This window comes from Setaria italica, chromosome I (genome assembly GCF_000263155.2).
Source record: "Setaria italica strain Yugu1 chromosome I, Setaria_italica_v2.0, whole genome shotgun sequence".
Classification (NCBI taxonomy): Eukaryota; Viridiplantae; Streptophyta; class Magnoliopsida; order Poales; family Poaceae; genus Setaria; species Setaria italica.
The window spans coordinates 32,225,392-32,252,098 of record NC_028450.1 but is presented as its reverse complement, the minus strand read 5'-3'; the positions used below and the strand labels follow the sequence as shown (position 1 = coordinate 32,252,098).

Genomic DNA, 26,707 nt, shown 5'->3' with positions numbered 1-26,707 from the left:
ACTGTAGCACCACATTGTCAAATCATGGACTAATTAGGCTTAATAGATTCGTCTAGGCGAATTACACTCCATCTATGCAATTAGTTTTGTAATTAGCCTATATTTAATACTCTTAATTAGCATCCAAACATCCGATGTGACGGGTGTTAAACTTTAACACTTGGTTGCCAAACAGGCCCTAAGACGAACACAACAAATTAGATGAACACAAAAGTTTTTTTTTTACAATAAAGGAAGCTTTTTTATGACAATTATATGAAGGTGATACAGTTAATCCAAGAACAATCTTGACCCTTTACGCAGCTAGAATATGGAGTATACACGTAGTCTATGTGATTATTAAAATAATAACATGATATCATACATCATACCCCCAACAAGGTATGACTCAAAATCTAAATTTCATATGAACACTAGCTAGATGTATGTGGTCATGTGGAGCTTCTTTCCTTTTTTTTTATTATCATGTCTCAATCAGATATACAGTACATGCTACATGCATGCACCGGGATGCTCCTCATGTATAATCCTTAACTAGTGGCTGCGGCGCGCACCTGATCATTGTGTGTGGCGTGGTATAATATCCTAAATAATTAAAGATTTTCAGCGTTGTTGTTGGTACACTCTTCAGTTCCTTTACGCCATCATCTCCCCTTTCCCTCTATCGTCGTACGCCTCACTTGATAAAAAGTGTTCGCCTACCCTACTACCTAGATGTGCGGGGCAATTCCATTTTCTGTCATTACAGGATATGGCGATAGAGAGGAACGTTATCCATGGAGGGAAACCGAACGTGAGCCTTACACGTACCCTCAGCGATCGGGTGGCTATAATAAGCCAAACAATTAACGTCTGGAGATTATATGAAGGGTTTTGGAAACTATCATGGTGCTTTGGTAATGAAGATCACCGGCATAACTATGGAAGGATTCCACGGTAGTCTCTAACTCCCTCCAACTCGATCAATATCAAGAACATGTCGTTAGCATGGGGTTTGGTTTTGGCTTGGTTGAGTTTGTACACTGTTTGCATATATATTTTTTATCTATAGCTGTAGTTAAATAAGCTATTGGGCCTTCATTTTGTTGTGCTCTTTTAGATGCAGTCTAAACAGACTTGCCAATTTGGGTCCACGTGCTACATTGTTCGGATATAAGCATTGTGCTGGGACGTACGTATATAGAGGATACCTTTATATATCCTAAATAATTGTGTGCGCATTGAATAGGAAGATGGAATATCTGATTTTTTTTCTAGAATTCTTTACTGGTGGGGAGCGGTTATTTTAAAGTCGAAATGTTTCCTTGTAATCTGTCGTTGATATTTTTATTTTAAGATATGAAACTAGATTCAGTCCTAAAAATGAATAAATTAAGCTGATTTATATTTCTGGGCGTCTAACTCGTCACATCGGGCTTGTCACTTCTGACCCAGTTGCCACTGTCGCTTAGCTATCTAATATTATGTTCAAGCCAGCGCTTCATTTCGTAGTTGTGTATGGGTCACCATATAATGTAATATGTCATCTTTTCTTATTAGTAACTTACTGCTTCTTCCTCGCCATGTAGTTCTTTTTATACAGAACGGATCGGGGCACCCTTTTCTTATGAAATTCACACTGGACCAAGCATCCTAATATGTTATGAAATAGATTTTGTAGAAAAAGATGTAGTAGGTTCAGTATTTGGGTTTGCTGAGGTTATCTAAGAAATCTAAATGTCACAAACTGCATGAGAAATAAATAGAATTCAGTCAGCATTTCTTGAGTACACTTTTCTCTATAAATAGAGCTTCTTCTCAGCTTTGTTTCTCATTCCCATAGATACCTTTTGAGTCATCATTACTACTGAAAATTTCAATGCTTGGCATTCTGATCCACATATCCATTCTTTAGCCTTCTGTACCACCCTTGCCTTAGTTTGTGATCTCAAAATGAGATTATCCAAGGGCCATCTTATGTGGGGATAAAAGCTAGTACTGCATAGTAGATTAACATCAGTACACATATGGTTGTTGGGAAAGGAAAAGGAAAATGCATATATCATAAGCACATCCAATCCAAGCACTGTATCGGGCAGCGATTTAGCTAGGTACCCAGTGTAAAAAATAAATAAAGCAGTTACAAGTAGGAATAAACATATCAACTACGGACTAAACTTTTTATAACCAATTCTCCTCTAGTGCATTACAAGTAGGAATAAACATATCAACACTGACTCCAAGGACCATAAGAGTCCTTATAGTTAATGCAAAACACCATACATAAGAATCACAAAATTATAAAATTTAGATAAACAACCCATTTACATACCCATTGTACAACCGATGTATCTCTTCACACAGCTTTAGTTCAGGTAATGGTAGGAACCATCTGACAAACCTTGTGGTCACTGTTAGAAAGAAGTAATACATGGGTAAGTTTGTCAGCAGAAATCCAATGGTATAGGAGGTGAATGTATGGAAATTGCAAACCATACAAAGAAATATGGAAAGAAATATCGTCTGAAGCAATATAATGGAGCATTCTCTAATTCAATCACTCAATTTAGCAAACATACGAGGGAAAAAGAGAGACTGACTTGTGTCAAAAATTTTCATCTCTCCAGCACTATTCCTTGAAATAATTGTTCTCCTAAATGATTTTAGGGAAAGCACACTTGCTGAGCAATGATTTTTCATCAAAGATAGGAAGAAATTTTCAATAGTACTATAATATTTCTCCATTATGAATAGATACGTACATATTTCATTCAAATATAGTATTTCTGTGTTATGAGCTTCTTGGAAGGAAAATCTATGCCTACATTGGAAGAATAGAACATTACCTTTTTAGCATGTTGATTTCAATTTGGTAAAGAAACATTACCTCTTGTTATCTCGACCACCTTCTATAACAATGTTTTGGCTTTCCTTGCATCCAAGCATATTTTCCATCTTCAAATCGGAATTATACCCTTAGGATAGCAAAAGTGTTTAGTTTTGAGTAACACTATTATTAATGTTTGTGTATGCTTAGGGCCTAGCTTTATTGAATCGCTTTAAGTGAATTTTAAAAGATCGTTTCCATGCCTTGGCTGATTTGCTAGGTGTGATGACCATCGAGCAATGCCAGCAGATTCTCAGATCCATTTATTTGCTTGAAGTCACCTACACTTGCATGGCACCTTTATACCAATTATTTTTATATATGCCTTTGTATTTTCTTCCTACTAAGAAAAAGCAAGAAAAGCAGCCATGTTTAGTAAAAAAAAGGTAGCCATGATTAAACCACCCATTCCTATCTAAACTGAATATGGTATGCATTTGACTCTCCCACAACCTTTACAGTGTTTCAAGATACATAGATATATAGTAAATAGATACTATGTTTGTCCACATTAGAATTTATTGTTGGACACCACAAAAATTGACGTCATATGTTCAGATGCAGCTCAAAATCCAACTAAAATAAGTTATCAAGCTCTACAAACTCTTTTTCAAGGGAGCAGTGTAAATATTTTTCTAGACATATTATGTTAAAAGTAAATCAAAACATACTCTACTGAAAAGATGATGATAAAAGATGCGGCAGACAGAAACTAACAAACGATATGGAACAAATATTATTAATATTTAGAACCAAGATATCATGGCTTCATACGATTTCATTCCATACCAAACAGAAAGTCTTTTGTTTAATCATCATAGCTCTATGCTAAAGGCAAAATCATTGAACATCTTAGATGCAAGAGATAAATAAAGTAATAGTGGAACAAATATCAAATTACTTCACCTTAGCCACTACCCTGAATTTAACATGCTCACTTGCGTTTTAAATTTGTAAATAAGCAGCAAGAGCAATTTTCTTCTGAATGTGCACTCTAAGTTTATGCACATCATATCTGGCATGAATTGAAAACATAATATAGTGACACATTTAATCAAATTAGCAAATAATATGCTATGACTCAAAAGTCTTGAGCTATTGGCTACCCATGGGGGCAGCGTGTAAACAGAATTGTTACTGACGTGGGAACTAACTTCGTCGCAAGTGTGGCCCCCTTCTCCATAAACTCCATAGTAGTACGGTATTGTAAAGCTTGAAACACAGGGTTGTCCTTATTAGAATAGGCTACAAATCAACCGAGCAATTGACCTGCTACTACAAGATATATATTGATAGTTATGCATATCTACAACTATAGTTCATATCTTTGCAAGAATACTAAGGACCGTAAAAGTTTAGTATGGAACATTTTCTTAAAGATTCCAGATCATTTTGCGCCATCCAAATTTCAATACCACAACGAAGAACAAAAGGGTAAGCACCCTTTTTACTACAGAAGCCAAACCATACAAAAATTGTGCTGGTCTGTTGGGTAATGCTTCACGATATAAATTAGCAGAAAAACTTGAACTGGGAAACAAATCATCTGCAGAGCATTTTGCATGTGAATCAATGGTCAAAAGGCCGAGGGAACCCAAATTGAAAGGGGAAAACAAAATTAGTAGAAACCCTAGTATCAAAAGGATTTGATTCCACTTACTGGAGATGTTCTAACCTAAATCCATGGCACCCTGCAGCACCAAGAAAGGAGAATCCATGAGTAGCCTTCGGGAGCAGCAGAAAGTGAATGAAAGGAATGTTGCACCCGCTGCTCCGGCAATAGCACAAACGAATGATGTTTGTAGCCATGGCACAGCACATCCTTGCAACCCATCCTCACCTAGCGTTGCTCCTTGGTGAGTCACAAATCCATGGCAACTTGTAACAGCAAGAATAGGGCTTGAAGAATCTTCACTGTGAACAGAAAATGGATAGAGCCGACTGATATGAGATGTCCCTACACATCAGTTGGTACTTGCTAAAACTGAAAAAAAAAACAAAACTATTCAGTGACCGGCTTACCTTGGAGGCATTTCCTCAAGCACCTTTTGGGCGTCGTCCATATTGACAGCCACTCTAGCTGTTGGGGTACAAGCCGGCAAGCTCTACACCATGGGAGGTTGCACAGGGGTGTGAGGGAGGTGACCACGCTTGCACGTCCCATGTCTTCGTTGCACCCGCGCACACCTTGTGCAGTGCCGGCGGGAATACTATGTTGGTTCCTCGGCGAGCGGTGGACAACAGGCGTCGGGGATGGATGAAGGCCGAAGGGAGGTGTAGAAGGAGGTGCAATGCGCTGTTAGGACCTCAGGTTGAGGAGAACAGAGGAGAGACCAAGGTCTCCAATGGACGAAATGAGAAAATGTGAGACAACCGTCCTCGATGGATTGCAAGAGCACGTAGCCCTCACCTAAAAGTGAGGCTCCTATGCCCCAAAATACTAGCGACGCAAGCAACTGGGCAGCCGTCGTCCGCCCATCCCATCAGTCACACCACACGCGTACGGAGCAGGCTTGCAGGAGAAGGCGAGAGGGCACAGGCCAACCAGTGGAGCCGAGCGACATGCACCGCAGAACATTGGTGATGCAAGCAAATGGGAGAGGCGTCGTCATGTCAGTCAATCACACACGTACGGCATAGGGACCAGCTGAGGGAGGCCGCACCCTATCTACATAGCGCGCCATCACGGGCCGTCCACGTGTGATCAAGCGGCGCGCAACGATAGGGCTACATGGCCGGGCCTGCTAGGCACGGCTCCATTCCAGCCTTGATGGTTTCTAACTAATAAACCCTGTGGTTGGGGGGTGAGTTTGGCATAAGCCTTTTCGTCCTACGAGAACTGTGTCTTGAAAAAATTCTATGCATACCATAACACCACGGGGCTACGATGCTGAAGACAAATAAGAGGCCCATGGCGGCCGCCTTCATCTCCATCCAACTGCAAAAAAGGAAAAAGAAAAAGAAAAAGAAAAATGTAAAGCATATATGCCGGACGGACTCCAGTTGTTTACAGGATGGACGGGCAACATAAGTTTTCAAAAGAAAAAAAAAAGGAAAGGATGGATGGGCAACCGAATCGTGTGATGAAACAAATATCTATATCCATACCACTGAAAGAATTGGAGGCTGTCGGGAGCAACTCGCTGTTGCGCCATTTGCGTCATGCCACATATCATGTGTCACCAGTCACCACGCGTTTGCCGTCAGTCGGTTGCGGTTACGTCGGGTTTGAAACGAAGGCCTACGCAGCGGCTACGTGCAATGCATTGCCGTGCGCGTCCTCTTGTGCCCGGAAAAATTCTCCTCCTCCTGCTTCGTCGCACCTCAGCTTCCTCGCCTCGCACACCATCGCTTCCTCTGCCTCCTACGCCGCTAGTCCTCTGAGCCAGCCCTCCGGCTCAACCCTATGGCCCTCCTCATCCACTGGCCGCGAAGAAGGTAGCCTACTGTGGCTGCAGAGGAGGTGGCAGATTCGTCACCGGTGGGGAAAGCGACAGCAACAATGAACGGCGGCAAAAGGAGGCGCGAGGAGATCGATCTGCAACCGGCGTTAGCACGTGGAGTCTGGTCGAAGTCATCCTCACTCGGATGCGAGCCCGTGCCCCTCTTCCGCTCCCAGTTGGCCCCATTCTCCATCCTACCTACGCAAGCTTGGATCCTCTCTATCCTCATGCAACTGCAGTGTCACATCCATCTTCATTGATTAAGGATCATTTGTTGCTGGATGTGGATTTAGGATCACCTCGCCGTCTCCTTCCTCCACTACGTCATCACCATCATCATGCGCCAGTTGCCGTTGACCATGGTGAGGAATCCATATACTGTACAGGAGTTGCAATGGTTCTATTGTGTTGCTCTAATCCCAATTCCTTCTACTGCATTGGATTTAACCTCTAGGTAACCTTCTAAACTAATCCTTGTCACACTTTCAAATTCTACAGATTCAGCAACAGGTATGGTGATTTCGTTTCTCCATTCTAAATCAGAAGATGGGAAACCTCTTTGAGATACAAATTACAATTTGGTTATATCTTTACTTTGACCTGTATGATTGGTCTTGGAGGAACCATAGGGTTCTTGCTAGGTTTGAAAAGGGGAAATTTTACTAATCCATGCAGGGGTGAAAATATGTAGCATCACATACACTCTCGAATGATGTGCCATGGTGTCGGTGTTTTATACCGGCCGTCTACCAAGGGGTACCCAAGGTAGCAGAATGTGTAGTGAGGGATCGCCGGACCTGGAACTTGAAGGTAAAAGCGAGGACACATTGTCAAATCATGGACTAATTGGGCTTAATAGATTCGTCTCGCCGTTTAGCCTCCACTTATGTAATGGGTTTTGTAAGGGGGTGTTTGGGAACACCCTATTAAAGTTTAACACCTGTCACATCAGATGTTTGGATGCTAATTAGGAGTATTAAACATAAGCTAATTACAAAACTAATTGCACAGATGGAGTATAATTCGCGAGACGAATCTATTAAGCCTAATTAGTCCATGATTTGATAATGTGGTGCTACAGTAACCATTTGCTAATGATGGATTAATTAGGCTTAATAGATTCGTCTTGCAAATTAGCACAAGGTTCTGCAATTAGTTTTATAATTAGCTCATGTTTAGTCCTCCTAATTAGCATCCGAACATCCGATGTGACACTGTTAAAGTTTAACACCTCGTATCCAAACAGCCCCTAAATAGTCTACGTTTAATACTCCTAATTAGTATCTAAACATTCGATGTGACGGGTGCTAAAAATAAGTCAGTGGAACCAAACACCCCCTCATCTCCCTTTATTCTGTTGAAAATTTGGGTTGTGGAGGAGACCATGTCGTCCCATCATCTTTGTGCTCATGAGGGAGAAGTTGTCTACTGCGAGGATGTGCTTCGGGGCCTGTTCGCTTCAGCTTGTAAGCCGACTGAAAAGCTGAAACGGCTGATTTGTTGTGAGAGGAAAACACTGTTTGGTGGCTGATAAGCCAGGCTCTCGGTAATCAATGTGTAATATTTGGCCAGTTCTCATTTTCTTAATAGGAATGGTGAGGTAGGTTTCGTTCAAATGGACTTAATTAGTCCTTTGCTTAAGTATACTTCCTCATGTAGTTTTGTTACACATATTTGCCTTCATCTCTATTGTTAACAAGGTGCCATAGCTTATTTATTTATCTGAAATTGCGCGGACATTTTACTTCACTCTGTACTTAATTATTCAATCCGACTGAATTATCTATTTATTTCGAAGGATGCATGTGCTTGACATATTACTCTATCATTTTGTTCCTGTTATGCATTGAACATAACCATTTAATTCAGTACAGTAGAACTCAGGTTTATCTGTACCCAGGTCAATGAAGAATTACTTTTTAACCCTCCTCCTGGCGGCCCAGCCAGCACCAGCGCACATGCTCTACCGGCGCAGCGAAGCGCGCCATTCTTCCAAGTTACTAGATGGAGTACTCACAAACAATCCTCCTCTACACATTATCGACTCATCCTTGACAGCTCGTGGAAACCGGCGGGTTGCTGCCCTTGCGGCGGCGGCGGGGTGTACGCCTGACGGCCCGGCATCAAGGGTTGGTCTTACTAGCTTATGGAGCTGCCTCTTCTCTCTTCGAGCCTTTTGTTTTCCCATGTGCGGCCCATATATAGTAGCAGAGCCCGATTCATGCATCGCATCAGGGGTTGGGCTCGACTCCGATTCGTTGGAGGGCTTTCTAAACTGAACTGCACTTTCAGCTTATTTGGCCCAGCGAGACCACGCAGAAGGACTCACCAGAGAGATCCTATCTAACTTAACTTCTGTGAGCCCGTTTGTTTCAACTTCTGGTGTTTGAGATCGTGCGGTCGCTGTCGGCCGCGTGATCTTCTTCATTTTCTCCCGTCCCTAGACTCAGTCACGCATCGCCGCTCACTCGTGCGCTGGCGAAAAGGCGAGGCTAAGAGCAAGTACAGGTATCGTGTAATAGGTGGTCTCATGCATTGACACGTAATCTTAAGATGATTTAACAGGCAACCCGTACAATAGGTTGTCCTATAAGTTGTCTGGTAGTGGTATATAATTCCTTAATTTGTGCATAAGAAAAATAAAATATTATGAGTTGCATGGCAACAATAACTCGTACAATGGTTGTTAAGTTGTCCTACAATTTAGCTCATGAGGTGGTTGTTTCGCGAAGCAACGACCTCTTTCTCTCTCCTCGCTCTCTCTCCTCCACATCATCAAAAATCCTACGTGGCACTGCATGAGACGACCTATGAGACCGCTGACGTGTAGCAATGTACTTGCCCTAAGAGGGTGTGAGCTACGGATGGGGGGCGAGCAACGCGACTGCCGCTGGCCGAGGCGACGGGGATGGAAAGAACGGGGAAGAAAAAGATATAGGACGTTGATGGACTCTTAGCGGGCTCTTGAAGACCTTAGGGCGCATTTGGAGGAGCTCCGGCCAGCTCCAGCTTCCTTGACACACGCACTGTTGCGTCAGAGGAGTTGGAGCTAAAGGAGCCACAATTTGTAGCTCCACCAGTTCCTTCAACGTATGTCAGAAGGGGGGAGGAGAGAGAGAAAATCGGCTCCTATGAACAGTGCATGAAAAGTAACATATTAGGTGGAGCTGGAGCCGGTGAGCTAATGGAGCTCCATCAAACTAACCCTTGTAACTATTTACGTTAAGTCAGATAGGAGCGGGGTCCTCCAAACCCATACATTCTCCGTCATGAGATTTGGACCACTAGTACCGCATAGCGCGGTGACGGGCCGTGGCAAGATCGCCAGTTGGGCGCCAACTGCTTAGTGGTACTCATCTTGATACCTTTTGAACAACGTCAAATTAGCCATTCGTTTTATGGTGGCTTGATTTGACGTCGTGTAATCGTCTAGGCAACTAAGATTTGTACACTTATGAAAAAAAAAAAGAAGGATTGGATAAATTTTCCGAACAACGTTTTTTTTTCCCAAAAAAGATCCACAAAGTTCAAACCCAAAACTAGTTCCTAACCCGATGGCGGCGGCTCGGCTGTTGTTTCAACTAACAGAATCCGAATCATAATATCCTTGCAAAAAAATCCGAATCGTAATGGAAGGAAAAAAAAACCCGGAGCAACAAAAGCGTGTCTGCGTAGTGCCGAAGTAGGAACACGAGTCGGAATCAGTTCGGTGCCTATAAACGACACAGCGTGACCATGAGCCCAATCCTGGTTCCTGCCTGATAGATCGTTGCAGCCGCATGCACCGAGCTCCCTGCAGCCTGCACGATTCATTAGAACCCTAGCCAGAGGGCAGAGAAAAATAAAGCCCAAATTAAGATGGAGCAGCATATGGTGCAAACCCTGATCGAGATCGACGGGCGGATCCCCGGCGCCCTCCGCGTCGCGTTCGGCATCAGCGGCCGCCCCACGCCGGCGCCCGGGCACCACGACGAGGTCGCGAACTTCGCCGCCGTCCTGCTCGCGCCGCGCGATGGCGCCAGCGAACCCATGGACTGCGACGAGCCGGTGGCACCGGGAGGCCTGAGGATGGTGTTCGAGTCGTGCTACATAAAGGATCACGACGAGGACGCGCATTTCGGGCACGCCGCGGCCGGCGTCGTCGGCGTGGCGGACGGCGTCGGCGGCTACCGCGACCGGGTGGACGCCTCCGCGTTCTCGCGCGGGCTCATGAACAACGCCTACATGGAGGTGGTGACCGCCGCGCCCGGCACGCATGTCTGCCCCCGCACGCTGCTGGAGCGGGCGCACATGATGACGGCCGCGGCGGGCACGCCCGCGGCGTCCACGGCCGTCATCGTCTCCCTCGCCGGCAGGACCCTCAAGTGGGCGTACGTCGGCGACAGCGGCTTCCTGGTGTTCCGCGACGGCAGGATCCTGGCCCGGTCGCAGCCGCAGCAGCACTCCTTCAACTGCCCTTACCAGCTCAACTCCGAACGAGACGGCACCAGTGTCGCCGAGGCGGAGGTCGGCGAGGTCCCGGCGAAGGAAGGCGACATTGTGGTGGTGGGCACCGACGGGTTGTTCGACAACGTGACGGAGGACGAGCTCGAGCGGATCGTGCGCATGGGCACGGCGCTCGGGTTCTCGCCCAAGAACATGGCCGAAGTCATGGCGGCCTTCGCTTTCGAGGCGGCGAGGTGCGGCAACAGAGACACGCCGTACAGCGTCTTGGGCCGGAGCGAGCCAGGGCGGGCGTTTTTCACTGGCGGCAAGCCGGACGACATCACCGTTGTCGTCGCCTACATTGTGCCATCCTCCCTCTGATCTCAAGATCAAACGCCCTCAAGTGTAAACAGTAAGCACCTCACCCCAAGATGGCAAGATGGCAGTCGCTCTGCATTCTGCAGCCCATGGCACCCAGCTTGGGTACTCGGTACTCTGAAGTCCGTACTCCTACTGACACATTTTTCGTCCGGAGTGTTCAAAATCATGCACTAACACGCATGTATGACTTTTGTAGTTTGTAGGCTCACATGTACGCCAGTATAGTTAGACAAGTTTCCTGAAATAGTGAAATTGGTACTTGCCCTCATTCAGTTTAAACAGGGACAGAGAAAATAACATGATGAAATTTCTAGTGCCAAGCTCATTCAAGGAAGAACTGGGATTTGTTGGAAAGTAGTGAGCCCTGTGGTCAGATGTTAAGCAATTTTATTTTTGTGATGATCTTTCTTTTTATTTTGCGGGCTATTTTTGTGGTGATCTTGCTTACACAATTTATTTTTGTGATGATCTTTTTTTTTTGGTTTTGCGTTCAGACGTTATACACATTTATTGGTGATGATCTTGCTTATGCAATTTTGACAAGAAAATGTCAGATACGTAGAGGTTGTTAAAAAACTTGAGTCAGTATCTATCCCTTGTATTACTTTACGCTATGGAGACGGAGTGACGGACAAACAAAGAATTATCTAAAATGTTTAAACATATAAATAAAATTGTCTTTGTACAATATGAGAGAAAAGAGAATGTGTCTTGTACAACCCTTTTGCAACTGCAAGGCTTAATGCAAAGAAAAAGAGTCTCATTCTTGACTGAATCATGGGAGAACCCACTTAGACATGGTTAGGCCAGGTTTATCAGGTCAGGCTCAGGCCGTCTGCTACATTTATATGCAAAATAGAAAATTGCCCCCTTTTTTTCCCCAAGATGAGACTAAAATGCTCGTCTATCTATTTATTTCACATTGGAAATCCATGTCCCTGCGCTAAACAAATGAAAAGGTTTTAAAATATTATTCTTGAATGAAGATAGGTGTAGGTTGAGGATTTAGGTGACACAGAAAAGGAGATTGAATTTCTTTTGGAGTTGTATAAATGTTGTGGCCCGTATATAGGAAGAACAACCAAGTTCGAACTGGTCCGGGCTCCGGAGTTAGGCCTATATACGTTCACGCCCACACGATGAGGATGAGCCCAAGCCGGCCCCATAAGCCGTGGCTGCATATCCCTCTCATCTTCTCTCAAAAAGAAAACGAAAGATCGCATCTGAACATGCAGGGGAGTTTCCGATTCTTCAAGTCCTTTCACGTTCCAAAACAACCCACAGAACCAACGATGGATAAGAAGATCAGCCAAAAAACCCTGCGCGAGATCGACGAGCGGGTCCCCGATGCCCTCCGGCTCGCGTTCGGCATCCGCTAACGCGCATCGCCCGCGCCCAATGCCGGCGAGCCCGACGAGATCGCCAACTTCGCCGCCGTCCTGCTCCCGCCGCGCGCGCACGGAGAACACGACGGCGACGCCTGCCCCCAGTGGGACGACGACGAGGACGTGCCGCGGTGGGACCTGAGGATGGAGTTCGCGTCCTGCTACCTCAAGCACCACGACGAGGACGCGCACTTCGGGCACGCCGAGACCTGCGTCGTCGGCGTGGCGGACGGCGTCGGCTGCTACCGCGACCGGGGCGTGGACGCCTCGTCGTTCGCTCAGGGGCTCATGCGCAGCGCCCACGAGGAGGCCGTGAACGCGGCGCCGGGCACGCACGTCTGCCCCCACACGCTGCTGGAGCGCGCGTACCAGAAGACGGCCGCGTCGGGCACGCCCGCGGCGTCCACGGCGACCATAGTCTCGCTCGTCGGTAGGAGCCTCAGGTGGGCGCACGTCGGCGACAGCGGCTTCGCGGTGTTCCGCGACGGCAGGCTCCTGCTGCGCTTGCGGAAGCAGCAGCGCCGCTTCAATTGCCCCGTGAGCCTCAAGACCGAGGGCGGCGGCGCCGGGGTCGCCGACGCGGAGGTGGGCGAGGCCCCCGCGAGGGCGGGCGACGTCGTGGTGGTGGGCACGGACGGGCTGTTCGACAACGTGTTCGACGACGAGCTGGAGCGGATCGTGCAGATGGGCGTCGCTCTGGGGTTCTCGCCGCTCAACATGGCGGAGGTCGTCGCGGCGTTCGCCCACGAGGCGGCGCGGTGCACGTACAGGGACACGCCGTACAGCGTCGAGAAGCGAAAACAGAAGGGCGCAGCCTCCACCTGCGGGAAGCCGGACGACATTACCGTCGTCGTCGCGCTCATTGTGTCATAATAGGACTACGTCTCGTCGCAGATCGCACTAATGGTGTACACATGGACAAATTTTATGTTGCTAGCTGGATTTATCCGCAATTACTTCTGTTTTAACTCGCATCAACTCATATCATCAACAAAGAATACTATCCCACTGTTCTGCACATTATGCAGCCCATGGGCACCTTTGTAGCCTCTTTGCAGTTTTAGGATGGCATCTTTGTAGCCTCTCTGCAGTTTTAACAATACTCAAGAAACTGAACAACTGGAGTTCAGTATCCAACCCTGAATCCCTGATGAATAGGACACCCCATTGTTGTGTGCGCGCATCGGAAAACAAGTAAGAACAAAGTATTTATAAAAACCAAACCCGTGAACTTGTTCATTTATTGGATAACACAATACCGTACAACACGAAGCAAGTAAAGCACAGGAAGCTCAAGTAGGGGAAATCATACATAGACTGCTTCATTTGCCCGTCCATTCATCATGGACCAGGCACTTATTTTAGATAGATATGATCGCAGGCAATACGGAATTTTTAATGAGCACCCGTGATTTGATACCTGCAGGCTGCAGAAGCTCAAGTAATGGTCTTGGGGGGCTCGTATTCATTGAGGTAGGGCATGGTGGTAAGCCCCTTGGTCATGAGCGGCTCCACCGTCTCCCACACCTCCTTGGTTTTGGCGAGCTCCTGGATGACGTTGCTGATGTCTTCCTCAACGTTGTACCTCATGGTGGCGATGACCTCCTCCGCCGTCGGGCCCAGGTCGACGGACACGATGTCGAAGCCACCATCTTTGCCATTGCTCTTGACACGCACGAGTGTCGGGCCACTGAACAGGTTGTGCTTGCAGGACAGGGCCTCCTGGTACGCCCCGGACAGCAGCGCGGCCACGTAGTACCCACCGTGCTCCGGGCCCAGCGGGTGCAGCGGCAGCGTCTCGCCGCCGCTGATGAACTTCTCGATCTTCCCGTCGCTGTCGCAGGTGATGTCCACGAGCGTTCCGTTGAGCCCCGGCTTCTCGTTGAGCCGGCTCACCGGCATCATCGGGAAGAGCTGCTTGATGCCCCAGAAGTCGGGCACCAGCGAGAAGACGGAGAGGTTCATGTGGTAGTTGTAGATGGGGTTGGCGTCGCCGACGATTCTCTTGCTCAGCTTCTTGCCCAGCTTGTACATCTCGATGCCGTGCTTCTTGAGCTCCGCGGCGTGGGAGTATATGCCTTCGAACGCCCCGCCGCCGTTAGCCGCCGTGGCCCTGCCGGGGTGCTTCGAGGAGAGGTCCTGGATCTTGCTCAGCAGCTGCTCGGAGGTGTCCTCGTCCTGCGGCTCTTGGATCGCCGACAGCGCCTCAAGGATGATCATGGAGTGGTGCGACGCCATGGCGCGGCCGCTCTCGGTGCACAGGACCGGGTGCGCGACGCCCTGGTACGCGCACTTGAGCCGCACCGCCTGCACGATGCTGGACGCGTACTGCTCGATCCCGTACGCCACCGACATGTCGGAGCTGCCGGAGCGGGTCCCGTCGTAGTCGACCCCGAGCCCGCCGCCGCAGTCCAGCGTGGTCATCTCGGCGCCCCACGTGTTCACCAGCTCGCAGTAGATGCCGGCGGCCTCGCTCGCCGCGTTGTACACGATGTCCGTCGTCGGGATCATGGAGCCGACGTGGAAGTGCAGCAGCTTGAGCCAGTGCAGCCTGCCGCCCTCCTTGAGCTTCTTGGCCACGGCGTAGATCCTCTCGGCGAGCAGCCCGAACTTGCCGTGCTTGCCGGCCGTCGACCCGTAGTGGCCTGGTATCTTGGTGAGGAGCTTGGCGCGGACGCCGATGACCGGCTCGAAATCAACTTTGTCGCCGAGCTTGAGCTTGAGCTTCTCGTACTGGTCGATGACGATGTCGAGCTCCTCCTCCATCTCCAGCACGATGATGGTGTTCAGGCCCATGGCGCGCGCCGAGAGCGCGAGCGCGATGTAGTCCGCGTCCTTGTAGCCGTTGCAGACCAAGTAAGCTCCGGGCTTGGCTTTGGTGAGGCAGCTGATTGCGATGAGCAGTTCGGGCTTGGAGCCGGCCTCGAGCCCGTAGCTCTCGTCGTAGCCGAAGGCGACCAGGTCCTGCACCACGGCCTTGTTCTGGTTCACCTTGATCGGGAACACGCCCTGGTACCTGGACGTGTACCCCAAGCTGTCGATGGCGCCCTTGAACGCGGCGTGGAGCGAGTCGAGGCGATTCTTGAGCACGTCGGGGAAGCGGAGGATCATGGGGAACTGGGCTTTGCTCTTGCCGCCATTGGTGGGGGTCTCCAAAGCTTTCAGGATGACCGAGTGGATGTCGATCTCCTGCCCGGGCATCGTCTCCCGGCCATGCGGCCTGGCGCAGAGGTGTCCCTCCGCGTTCACCGCGAAGTAGGGGTCACCCCAGCCGAGGACGTTGTAGAGTTCACCGTAGTTCTTGGTCATGATGGGAAAAAACTGCTCGCCTATCCTAAACACACAAGATGGGTATGGTCTATGGTGAGAATGTTCAAGTATGCCAAACTCAATGTAGATGAGAGTTTTGGTAGTTTACATTTCGATTATTTAACCTAGCTCAGCTAATAATATGGGTATACGGACTGTCAAACTCAGTAATAATATGTTACAAGTCACGACCTACGTTTGTGGAGCTGTGGGAGAGTTGACTCTAGACTTCTTGAGTAGTAAATGAGTCCAAACTCAGACTAATTTACTGAATATTTATATACATGTTTAATATGCGCCTCATATCCTTAAGCAGTCAATTAAGTATCTTTTTTGTCAAGGTCACCACTGTTGGTGATGGTGGTAGGTGGTTCTATAAGGATCTTCCTATGATTCCATTAGTTCTAGTGTCATATAATTCTTATGTGTCAGCATTCTCATGAGTAGTTTCACAACCATATTTCAAATTGCAGACAATTAAATTTTCAAAGTTTCAAAGTAGCTTCCTCTTTATTTTCTGAAAATCTGCTGAACCTCTTTGCTGTAAGCGTTTTTGCCTTGCCACAAGCCTTAATGAAAATCAGGTGGGGATGCTCTCCCCGTTGATCCTAAAAAAATATATATAGTACATTTTCATTTAAGAGAAAACTTTAAAAATCATACAATTATTAAGATGTGCTGATACAAAGTCATAGAAAACAAAGTCAAAATCACATGTTGAGAATTTATAGAGATTATGGTTAGTCCGGGACGAAAATAGCTCCATGTCCATTGTTTATTATATCTGTGGCCCCGATTTGGAAAAAAAGAGGTTTTCTATATCTATATACGAACTTTCTGCAAAGTTTATGCACCATTCATATATTCCAGACAGGTATATATTTAGAATAATAATAGTAATGAGTGAAGCCAGGCCCTGCAGTACTCAAAATCTTTCCTGGTCATCGGTTATCAATAATCAACACGACTACTGTACAGTGAACAGTCCAGAAATGAACACATGAGAACGTTGTTACAAAGAGATAGCTCAGCGAATCTTACGAATAATGTAATAGTGCATGGTGCATGGACACTTCAAAGAGAAGACACCAAATGGAGATTTAATCGTAGAGTAACCATACCAGCAGAAGTTCAGGGAGAACCAGAGACGAACTGATTTCAGTTTGCTGTGTGCTGTGTGGATTGCGGACTACACCTTCGTCTCCTTATATAGAGGTCTGGCAAGCATACAATGTCATATTTGCCCCCAGTTGAGGACAAAATAAATATCATTTGTTTGAAGACAATGACAAATCTCTAGCTGGTTAGGATCACAGAGGAGATCACGTATCACTCTTATCCGTAGATCTGCATTAGATGTACTCCCTCTGTCCCGCAAAGAGTGTCCCTTTATTCTCTTTTAAGTCAAACCATCTTATGTTTAACTAAAATTATATAAAAATATATCAATATTTTTGATGTAGCAAGTTTCATTAGATTCGTTATGAAATATATTGTCATAGCATATCTATTTAGCTCGTAAACTTGACCAAACTTAAAATAGTTTAACTTAGGATCAACCTAAAAATGATACTCTTTGCGGGACAGGGGAATAATAGAGAACTCCAAATTAAACTCGTTTCCGCAACAAATAAAGGTTTGAGCTAAAAAAAACCCTACTTATTGTGGAAACCTTAGCGAAGTCACAGACCCTCCACTTTTCATAATAAAACCGATAAAATTGTAGGATTTCCTCATCACGAAACGTTGGCGTTTTCCTCACCTCCATAATATAATTTTAACAGGTACCTTTGTTGGAATATATGGATCATAAAAAAAAATATCTCAGTAGCAGTAGCTCGTGCCCGCTCTCCAATGAACTAATTTCGGGGGCATCTTCCGGTCCATTTCGGGACGTTTGGATCTAGATATTTGAATAGCAATTAGAAGGATTAAATATAAATTAATTATAAAACTAATTGTATAAGTCAAATCTATTAAATCTAATTAATTCATGATTAGCACATATTTAGTGTAGCATCATATGGTCAAATTATGAACTAATTAACCTTAATAGATTCGTCTCGCGAATTAGCCTTCATTTATACAATTATTTTGTAATTAACCTCTATATATAGTACTCCAAATTAATATCTAAACATTCGATGGGACAGTCTATGGGGGTGTTTGGTTCCCTTTGCTTATTTTTAGTCCCTATCACATTGAATGTTTAGATACTAAATATTAAACATAGACTATTTACAAAACCCATTGCACAGATGGAGGCTAAATGGTGAGACGAATCTATTAAACCTAATTAGTCTATGATTTGACAATGTGCTGCTACAGTAACCATTTGCTAATGATGAACTAATTAGGCTTAATAGATTCGTCTCGCCGTTTAGCCTCCATCTGTGTAATTAGTTTTATAATTAACTGATATTTAGTCATTCTAATTAGCCTTTGAATATTTGATGTGACACGAACCTCAAGAAACCAAACACCCCTTCATCTACGCTGAGGCAATAATAACGAGGCACGTGTCGTCTCAGACGTGTCACTCATGCGGCACATATGACATCTAGGGCCTGTTTAGTTGCCCGATTTTGGACAATCAAAACCACTGCGTCAGTACTGTAGCACTGTAGCGTTTCGTTTGCATTTGTGAATTATTGTCTAAATATTGACTAATTAGGCTTAAAAGATTCGTCTCATAAAGTACAACCAAACTGTACAGTTAGTTTTTGATTTCGTCTACATTCAGTACTCCATGCATGTATCATAAATTTGATGTGATGAAGAATTTTCTTTTTGCATGGTGCTGAAGTTGGGATTTTGAGGTAACCCTAACCGAGTGAAAACTACCTCGTGTGCCACGCGCTCCGCCTCCTCCCCGTGTGAATCCGTGATCGGCCAGAGAGGGGACCGACGACCGGCGCGGCTAGACTCCGCGGCCACGCGGTAGAGGCACCATTTGTTACTGCTAAATACCAAGCTACCACGTTTATTTCCTTCTCTCTTTTTTTTTCAAAAACAAACACCTCACCAACCACATTAAAATCGTACGTGCTCGTGGCAGCCAGATCAAACCTGCTGGTCGCACCGAGCACCCAATAATGCACCGCTCCGGTATATATCGGGCATCTTCGTTTCCCAATCCCTTTCTACCCCCTCCGTTCCAAATTATAAATCATTCCAATTTTCTTAGTGGATCAAAACATCTCAAGTTTGATCAAATTTATACAATAAAGTACTAACATTTATGATATCAAATAAGTACCATTAGTTTCTTCATTAAATATATTTTTATAATATATTTATTCGGTACCATAAACTTTTGTGATCCTCTCTACAATTTCGGTCAAATATAAAATAGTTTGACTCTTAAAAAATTAAAATGACTTATAATTTGAAACGGAGGGAGCGGGGACTAGGATCCTTTATTACGCGCCGCAACGTAGCCTCTCACACACATATAAGCGCAGCTCGGCACCGTCGATCTTTGTGGTCACTGTCACGTATGTCCACGTTATGTTACTATATATTTTGTGCGTATACAATCATGGGAGAATCTGAAGTGTACTGGCACAACCTTGCACTGGAAAGACACCAATCAGAAACGGCTGGTAAAGCTGGTCCCATGCTGGCAGCATGAACCTCGTCGTCCGTATGCGTGCAGTATTCGATGCCATAGCATGATTGCCGTCCGTACGTACTCGTATACGTAATTGAGTATACTACGGAACGCTAGAACTAAATCGTGATACTAGTATTTTCATTTTCAAAAAACATACCAGTATTGCCTGGCAAAAGGAATATTGGATTAGTGGCCAGCCCCAGAGAACCAGAGTACAAGCCTTAGCTAATTTGTGAGCATCCATATTGGATTTCCTGCTTGTACGCAGGTGAGTGCAAGGAACACGTGGGAAGAAGCGACGAGCAAGATTTTTTTTTTTGAAGGATGTGTGCAAGATTGGTTGGACGGCTTTAAAGCTGTACCTTCTTGTTTTTTAGGAAAAAACAAAAGCCCATCTCGATCGATAAGCATCAAGGGCGTTGGGCCTGTGTGTAGCACGTCACAACTCACACAGGGCGGGCGGCCTTGGAGCAAATTTATTGGGGTCCATGCCTTTGTCATTCTGGGCCTCGGCCAGAAACAAAATTCTTTTTATGGTGGCCCAAGAAATGCCTATAAGGCTATAACCAAATATAACCGTAACGAACGATCACTTTTCAAAGCGTGTGTTGTTTAGAGCTCCATCTGATTCTGATTCTGATTCTATACGAGAACTGATTCTCTGAGAGTAGAGAGTAGTGATTCTATAGCTGAAAGTGTTTCTCTTTGATTCTCTAGCATAAACTCTTAAAATTAGGATGGAGAATCACCTCACAGAATCAGAAGAAGCTATCTTTTTTTCGACTTCTAGCCTCTTAGTTCATTTTAGAGAATCACTTCACAAAATCAGTAGAGAATCAGTTCTCTCTGAAAAATTGTTTAGCAGGGCTCCTATTAGATAAATACACCCTAGCTCTACCGCGAGCCTGCTGTTGCCGTACTCTCGAGAGTTCACAGTTCCTTGGATGGAAGTTGAAAATCCTTTTTTTCAAGTTACATTTTTTAAAATAAATAAATAACCTGAAAGTCTCGTGTTACAATGCTAAGTTTTCGAGATTGTTTGTTATCCTAGTAGACTCATCCATGGAAATGAAGTATATTAGGTGGACGGCTGCAGGAGCTCTGAAAAAGCTAGCTAGAGGCCCTGAAATTTGATGTGCATACCAATTGGCACGACTACCTAGCTTATGTACCGGATATAGTGGAAATGTTAGGCAAATATGATAGGGCTGTTAATAAATATGATACGGAATGATTTAGCATAGAATGGGAGCATCTATATTAGCTAGTGAGCAGAAAAGGAGACCTCAGCTGTTAATAAATTGAGTGCAACAAACAAAAAAATGTGGCGCATTACAGAGAAGGGTTCGGTAAATTTATATTTCAAAAAAACGCGCAAACGGTGGATCCACCATGTGGAGGCAGCTGTGTAGCAAAAGTTACGCACTTTTCGCTACAAGCTGTGCCTGTGCTCGACGATTTTAAAGCTACTAGAGCATACAAGAAGTAGCCCCGAAGTCTCCTTCAAATTTACTTGATTGAACTGAAATAGCACTCGGAGAGTAACCCTCCAGCTGGCCGGTTGTGTACGTGTCAGCACCGTAGGCTTGCAAGTACGTGGAGCCTAGCCTCTCAGGGAATTTCTTGCTGTTGAAGCAGCGCTAGCTGTTCAACGTTGTGTCCCCACGTCTAGTGCTATGTTTGCCTGATCAAGCTTCACGGCAAGCTCTCGCGTGCTTCCTTTCTGCTGCACGGCAGCATGCACTAGTGATGGTGTGATACTGTGATGTCTCTCTCTCTCACACACACACACGCACACGCAGGGATGTCATGGGCCCCAGATTTCGTCGTCGTCCTAGGGTGGTTGCAAGTTGTAACGATCCGGGATAGCTTGGCGCCGGCCTACTATAAATTACATTCCCTGGGAGCTCGACGCGGCGCCGCTGGATCGGGCCCTGAGGACGCAGCGTCCTGCTTCATCCCTCACCACGACGAGGACGCCTTCTTCTGCCACCCCGGGGCAGGGGTCGGCGGCGTGGCGGACGGCGTCGGCGCGTACCGCAGGAAAGGCGTGGACGCCGGCGCGTTCGCGCGCGCGCTGATCGGGAACGCGTTCGCGGAGGCGAGGCGTGCGTTCACCGAGGGCGGCAGCGGCACGCCCGTCTGCCCCTACACTCTGCTGCGGAGCGCGCACGAGGCGGCTGCGCGCTCGCTCACGCCCGGGGCGTCCACGGCCGTCATCGTGTCTCTCGACGGGGCGACCCTCAGATGGGCGTGCGTCGGCGACAGCGGCTTCGCCGTGCTCCGCGGCGGCAGGATCGTGCACCGCTCCAAGCCGCATCAGCACCGCTTCAACTGCCCCTACCAGCTCAGCGCCACGGGCGCCGACCACGTCGCCGACGCGGACGTGGGCGGCGTGCCGGTGATGGGCGGCGACGTCGGGGTGATCGGGACACGACGGGCTGTTCGACAACGTGTTCGACGCGGAGCTCGAGCAGATCGTGCGGAAGGGCACGGAGCTGGGCGCGTCGCCGCAGAACATGGCGGACCACATCGCCGGCACTGCTCGCGAGGTGTCCTTCGGGTGGCTGGCACACCCTCCGTCCACGTGCAGTACCGAGAGCTGGAGGAACGACGAGGAAGGCTAATGCCAGTTTACTTTCCAAGATATCTTGGTCCAATCCGAATTTGACTAGAAATCAGTTTTATTTGTGAAGATATCTTGGTCCAATCCGAATTTGACTAGAACTCAGTTTTATTTTTGAAGGTATCGTGGCCCAATCCGAATCTGACTAGAAACCGAACGCCCACTGGGGAAATTGTTGATATATGCACTCCGGCAGCATATATTGTTAGGCGTCTAGGATTCAAGCTATCACAAGCAAATCAAACGCAGAAGGCGACCAAGATGACAAGAGCACCGGAGACATTGGAGCCGATCCAGGAAACGCTACGCGAGATCAACGAACGAACCCCGGAGGTAAGAGTTGGCAGGTTCAGCACCCGCGTGCTGCTAGCGCTCGGGACCGAAGTCGCGTCGTCGCCGCCGGAGGACGGTGATGCTGGCCATCGACACCGCGCGGAACGGCCCGACAAGCGGCCGTGCGCGCTGCGTATGGACTGGGCGGCATGCGACCTGCCGCTGCACGGCGAGGACGCGCACTTCGGGCACGCCGAGGCCGGCTTCGTCGGCGTCGCGGACGGGGTCGGCGGGTACCGGGACCGCGGCGTGGACGCCGGCGCCTTCGCACGCGAGCTCATGGCGAGCGCTCTGGAGAATGTGGAGCTGACGGCCAAGGCCCGCCGCCTCCGCCCGAAGGAAGTTCTGAAGAGGGCGTACGAGACGGCGGTCATCAAATGCACGCCGGGTGCGTCCACGGCCGTCATCCTGTCGCTCGACCGCACAGCTCTCAGCTGGGCGTACGTCGGCGACAGCGCCTTCGCCGTGTTCCGCGGCGGCAGGATCGTGTACCGTTCGATTGAGCAGCGGCGCCGCTTCAATTTCCCGTACCAGCTGAGCTCTAATGGCGATGGAGACAGCCTCACAAAGGCGATGGTCGGCGACATGTCGGTGAGGGACGGCGACGTCGTGGTGGTCGGGACGGACGGGCTGTTCGACAACATGCACGATTGCCAGCTCGAGCGTGCCGTGCAGATGGGCACCGAGCTGGGTTTCTCGCCCAAGAACATGGCGGACATCATCGCCAGCATTGCTTACGACGTATCGAAGAACAAGCGGGCATGCTCACCGTTCAGTCTCGCACACTTGAAGGCGTCCGGGGAGGGAGGTTGCGGTGGGAAGGAGGACGACATAACGGTCATCGTCGCGTACATTGTCGCGAAGGATTCATGATTTAGGAGTGACATTTGATTGAGGAATTAGCTTTAGTCTTTGTCAAATTAGATTGACCCCTCAGTCTTGAATCAACCATTTCGACTTTCAACGGAGGTGTAAACGCTAATCTGAATCTCTAGTTACTAAGCCGGCCATGCGAGCCAGGATGGAACAAGGGGCGTGCCACCTACTACCATCAAATTGATATGAGCGCGCCGCCCGTCTGCCCCTCCGCGCTCCTGGAGCTGGCGTACTGTACGCGTACAAGAACACGGTCGCATCGGGCGCGCCCGGGGCGTCCACGGCGGCTATCCTCTCGCTCGCCGCCAAGGCCCTGAAGTGGGCGTACATCGGCGACAGCGGCTTAGACGTGCTCCCGGGCGGCAGGATCGCGCGCCGTTCAAAGCCGCAACGGCACTTCTTCACCGAGGCCCCGCCAACAAGAACAGCGACGGCGTGGGCGAGCGTGGGGGGAGACGGGCGCGAGGGCCGGCGACGTCGTGGTGGCCGGGACGGACGGGCCGTTCGACGACGTGCGCGACGCGCAGCTCGAGCGCGCCGTGCAGATGGGCACGAGGAGGCTGGGGTTCTCGCCCCGGAACATGGCGGGCATCGTCGCGGGCGTCGCGTACGAGGCGTCGAGGCGGTCCAGCAGGGGGGAGCCGGACGGCATCACCGTTCTCTGGTCGCGTTCGTTGTCCCGTCGTGATGGGAGGCGTGAGGGCAAATTTGATTTTGTCCAGTCAGGTTTGGGGAAAAAAAAACTGACATTTTTTAAGCCGGACGGCATCACCAGAAAAGGTAGCCGTAGTAGGATGCATGCGTCGCGTCCGTGAGTTTACAGCTATCAATAGTCCGTTGTTAGTTAGCTGAAAAATCTTATTGCTAGTTTGCTACCATATTATTGGCACAAACGAACTCTTTTCGTAGCGATCATTTTGGTATCATGTCATTAGTAGTCATAATAGTACAAAATTCAAATCGGTATCATCATCACAACCACTAGTAACCGAAAATGCAGGTAAATGAGCTGTCTTTAAAGGTCAGGTTGTCACCCTGCAGTCAACGTCCCAGCAAAACAGAAAGTGCGAACGGACAAGGAGGGTGTGGTCCAAGTCCAATTCAGCTTTCCACTCACGATAGCTGTTGTGAAACATTTTTATTAGGCTAATCCCAATTGAGAGTTTCATTTTGATATTTCCAAGATAGCTACATAAGCAACATGAAAATAAAATTGTGTTTGAAACACCTCTGCAATGTAAAATTTCATGGTGTAGTTTCATATGCACTACATGCAAGATACAAACCGTGTTGGTAACTGTGCATGAAACCTCTCTCCTCATTAACTCACTGTCACATCATTAAAAATACTGACAGCACCTTAATTAATGTGCATAAAACCTCTATGAAATCTGCACTGGGATTTGTATCAATTAGGATTAGAGACAATAAAGGGTGTGGATCTTTCATGAAAGGACCAACTCCTAAGGTACATAGTGACCTTTGGTCATATCCTCTCCCATTTTATAAATATTTAACTATACCACCCATTTAATCAATGGAGAGTCCACCTTTCTACTTTTAACAATAGCAAACTGCCAAACACCGAGAAAGAATGTAGGATGTCCATCATGTCGCATCGCATTCACATCGCGTCATGGGCTTGCAGAAGAGGACTTGGGGCCTTGGGGGTGCTCTGGTTCAGTGCGCGCAAAAAACGCAGAAAAGAATGCTAAGAACTCGGCGCAAATTTTGCAAGCTGTACTTCTGGGCTCTAGAAGAACCAAATGAATTTATGCGGAAAAAAAATGTAATGCGGTGTATGTCAAATACGAGCGCAGTCACGGGTAAGAACTCCAAACAGCTATTCCATCTGCCTACATGCACGGTAAATTTTCTAGAGAGGAAATCACCGCAGGGTTGAAGGTTAACACGGTATTTCAGCACCTGATCCAAGTTTCCTTACCGATGAATAGAGTCAAACTTACAAAGATACCATCACCGAAGGCTGACCTAAGGAATCTACGAACTCCAGGACTAAAATCAGGATCAGTGATGAGTGATGGCGAGGCCTCCGCTTTCCTTGAGAATTTTCCGCCGGGACAGGTCGGAGCCGCACCGGTCGGATCAAGACGAGCAGCACAGGAAGTCGAGGATGCTGGAGCAGCAGTCGTAGCAGCACGAGCAACTGCAGGCCACCACATGGTCAAGAGCCTATCGGTCAGGGAGCGAGAACGCGGAGAAGGATGGGTGGGAAGAAAGAACACGGATTTGAGCGAAAAGCAGTCAGGCGCCTTACCACTCGTCCACGGTCTTGTCCTGGAAGTCGTTTGTCGCCGACATCACCTGAGCCGACGGGGGATCCATGGCCGCCGGTTTCTTGCGTCTGCGGGGGCGGGGGAGGCGGTGGGATGTGGTGAAGAGCGCGGACTGCACAGCGCAGCCGTCCGCCAACTAGAGACTAAAGCAGAGGCGCAGAGCGCAAAGGCGAAGCAACGAGCAAGCTGGATGGAATGCACATGGGACGGGGAGGCTCAAGGCTGTAGCACCCGTGGATATAAAGAAGGATTGCGAGGCCGTGGACCGCCAAGTGTGAGCCTGGCACCCGATTAGCAGTAGCAGCGCTTGGATTACTGGCTCGGCGTTTGGAGTTTTGCACCGGCCTATTTGGCTTGCGGCTTGCCCCCGCTAATCACGTCCGCTGATTGCTGAGGCCACGATTGCTTTGTTTCCGCACATGGCACACTTGTTACCTTAAAACATGATTCGTCGGACAAGGAACATGATCAGGTGTAACGCCGCCAGCAATGATTCTTGTCGGTTCAAAACGAAATTGCCAAAAGATTTTTTTTGCGTGTGATTTCTCACTTCCAAGGAAGCATAGGCTCGAGTGTGCGGATGTTTTGGTTAAGAAAAGGAAAAAAAAGCAGCTGCCATGGGACACGGTGGACCGACCCATGTCATACGCTAATATTGTCCCGTGGAAGGAAAATGACCACTTTATTTTTTTCGAAATAAATATGCTCAAACACATATACAAGCACTCATCTTCATAAATACACGCATAGAACTCTATCCCTTTTAGCACCTTCGAGATTGATAAAGCCACCACGTACACCACTTAACACTGAAAGAAAAGTAGTGATTAATTCCTATAAAGACGTAATTGGTTTTCGGACTTGACTTCCATGCAGACCCTCGCTGATCCCTGAACTTTTATTTGGCTCATGCTTATATACAATCAGGTTGGTCCCGAATTTTGATTGGTTGCCCTCCATTTTTCTCCTTACTTCACGCCCACTCATGTGCTCATCTCGCATCGCGTGAGCCAAGCTTGGCGGGAAAATTTCCGCGCCGCGCGAGCCAAGCCTCTCTTGATGCAGGTATCCAAACGTGAGCTGGTTGCATCCAACGAGTCTGGATAAAGTAAAATGTAATTATTCAATCACCTTATTAATAGATTTTTAA

At 47.7% G+C, this 26,707-nt stretch overlaps 4 protein-coding genes, 1 long non-coding RNA gene and 1 pseudogene across 8 annotated transcripts; 4 read left to right on the top strand and 2 right to left on the bottom strand.

Annotated features, from left to right (window-relative positions):
* Positions 1-10,167: 10,167 nt before the first annotated feature.
* Positions 10,168-11,115, top strand: LOC101772347 (putative protein phosphatase 2C 24). The gene has a single exon (XM_004955041.1). It carries the CDS (start codon positions 10,168-10,170, stop codon positions 11,113-11,115), a length of 948 nt encoding a protein of 315 aa, XP_004955098.1.
* Positions 11,116-12,364: 1,249 nt separating this feature from the next.
* LOC101771941 (putative protein phosphatase 2C 23) lies at positions 12,365-13,595 on the top strand. Its single transcript, XM_022829630.1, has one exon. The coding sequence runs from the start codon at positions 12,645-12,647 to the stop codon at positions 13,371-13,373; it is 729 nt and encodes a 242-aa protein (XP_022685365.1). The 5' UTR covers positions 12,365-12,644; the 3' UTR covers positions 13,374-13,595.
* Positions 13,596-13,708: 113 nt separating this feature from the next.
* On the bottom strand, positions 13,709-16,989 carry LOC101763965 (arginine decarboxylase 2). Of its 4 annotated transcripts, none has more exons than XM_004953141.2 (2): positions 16,931-16,989; positions 13,709-15,829 (listed from the first exon to the last, which is right to left on the bottom strand). In XM_004953141.2, the coding sequence occupies exon 2, from the start codon at positions 15,807-15,809 to the stop codon at positions 13,938-13,940; it is 1,872 nt and encodes a 623-aa protein (XP_004953198.1). In that variant the 5' UTR covers positions 15,810-15,829; positions 16,931-16,989; the 3' UTR covers positions 13,709-13,937. The 4 variants fall into 4 exon arrangements, with proteins under 4 accessions (XP_004953198.1, XP_004953197.1, XP_022685358.1 ...); XM_004953140.2 differs by having other exon boundaries at positions 13,709-15,834; positions 16,931-16,980; XM_022829623.1 differs by having other exon boundaries at positions 13,709-15,834; positions 16,851-16,977.
* Positions 16,990-21,229: 4,240 nt separating this feature from the next.
* LOC101771543 lies at positions 21,230-22,073 on the top strand (annotated as a pseudogene).
* Positions 22,074-22,282: 209 nt separating this feature from the next.
* LOC101771145 (putative protein phosphatase 2C 23) lies at positions 22,283-23,309 on the top strand. The gene has a single exon (XM_004955039.2). The coding sequence runs from the start codon at positions 22,313-22,315 to the stop codon at positions 23,255-23,257; it is 945 nt and encodes a 314-aa protein (XP_004955096.1). The 5' UTR covers positions 22,283-22,312; the 3' UTR covers positions 23,258-23,309.
* A 1,751-nt stretch (positions 23,310-25,060) lies between these two features.
* Positions 25,061-25,836, bottom strand: LOC111255770. The gene is made up of 2 exons (XR_002675706.1): positions 25,539-25,836; positions 25,061-25,427 (listed from the first exon to the last, which is right to left on the bottom strand). It is a non-coding gene; the product is annotated as an uncharacterized LOC111255770 (long non-coding RNA).
* Positions 25,837-26,707: the final 871 nt, after the last annotated feature.

Coding starts and splice junctions, on each gene's coding strand:
- LOC101771145 (XM_004955039.2), top strand. CDS start 22,313: ATGACAAGAGCACCGGAGACATTGGAGCCGATCCAGGAAACGCTACGC.
- LOC101772347 (XM_004955041.1), top strand. CDS start 10,168: ATGGAGCAGCATATGGTGCAAACCCTGATCGAGATCGACGGGCGGATC.
- LOC101763965 (XM_022829623.1), bottom strand. CDS start 16,876: ATGCACCATGCACTATTACATTATTC. Junction 15,835..16,850: donor CATGCACTATTACATTATTC/GTAAGATTCGCT, acceptor TTGTGTGTTTAG/GATAGGCGAGCAGTTTTTTC.
- LOC101771941 (XM_022829630.1), top strand. CDS start 12,645: ATGGAGTTCGCGTCCTGCTACCTCAAGCACCACGACGAGGACGCGCAC.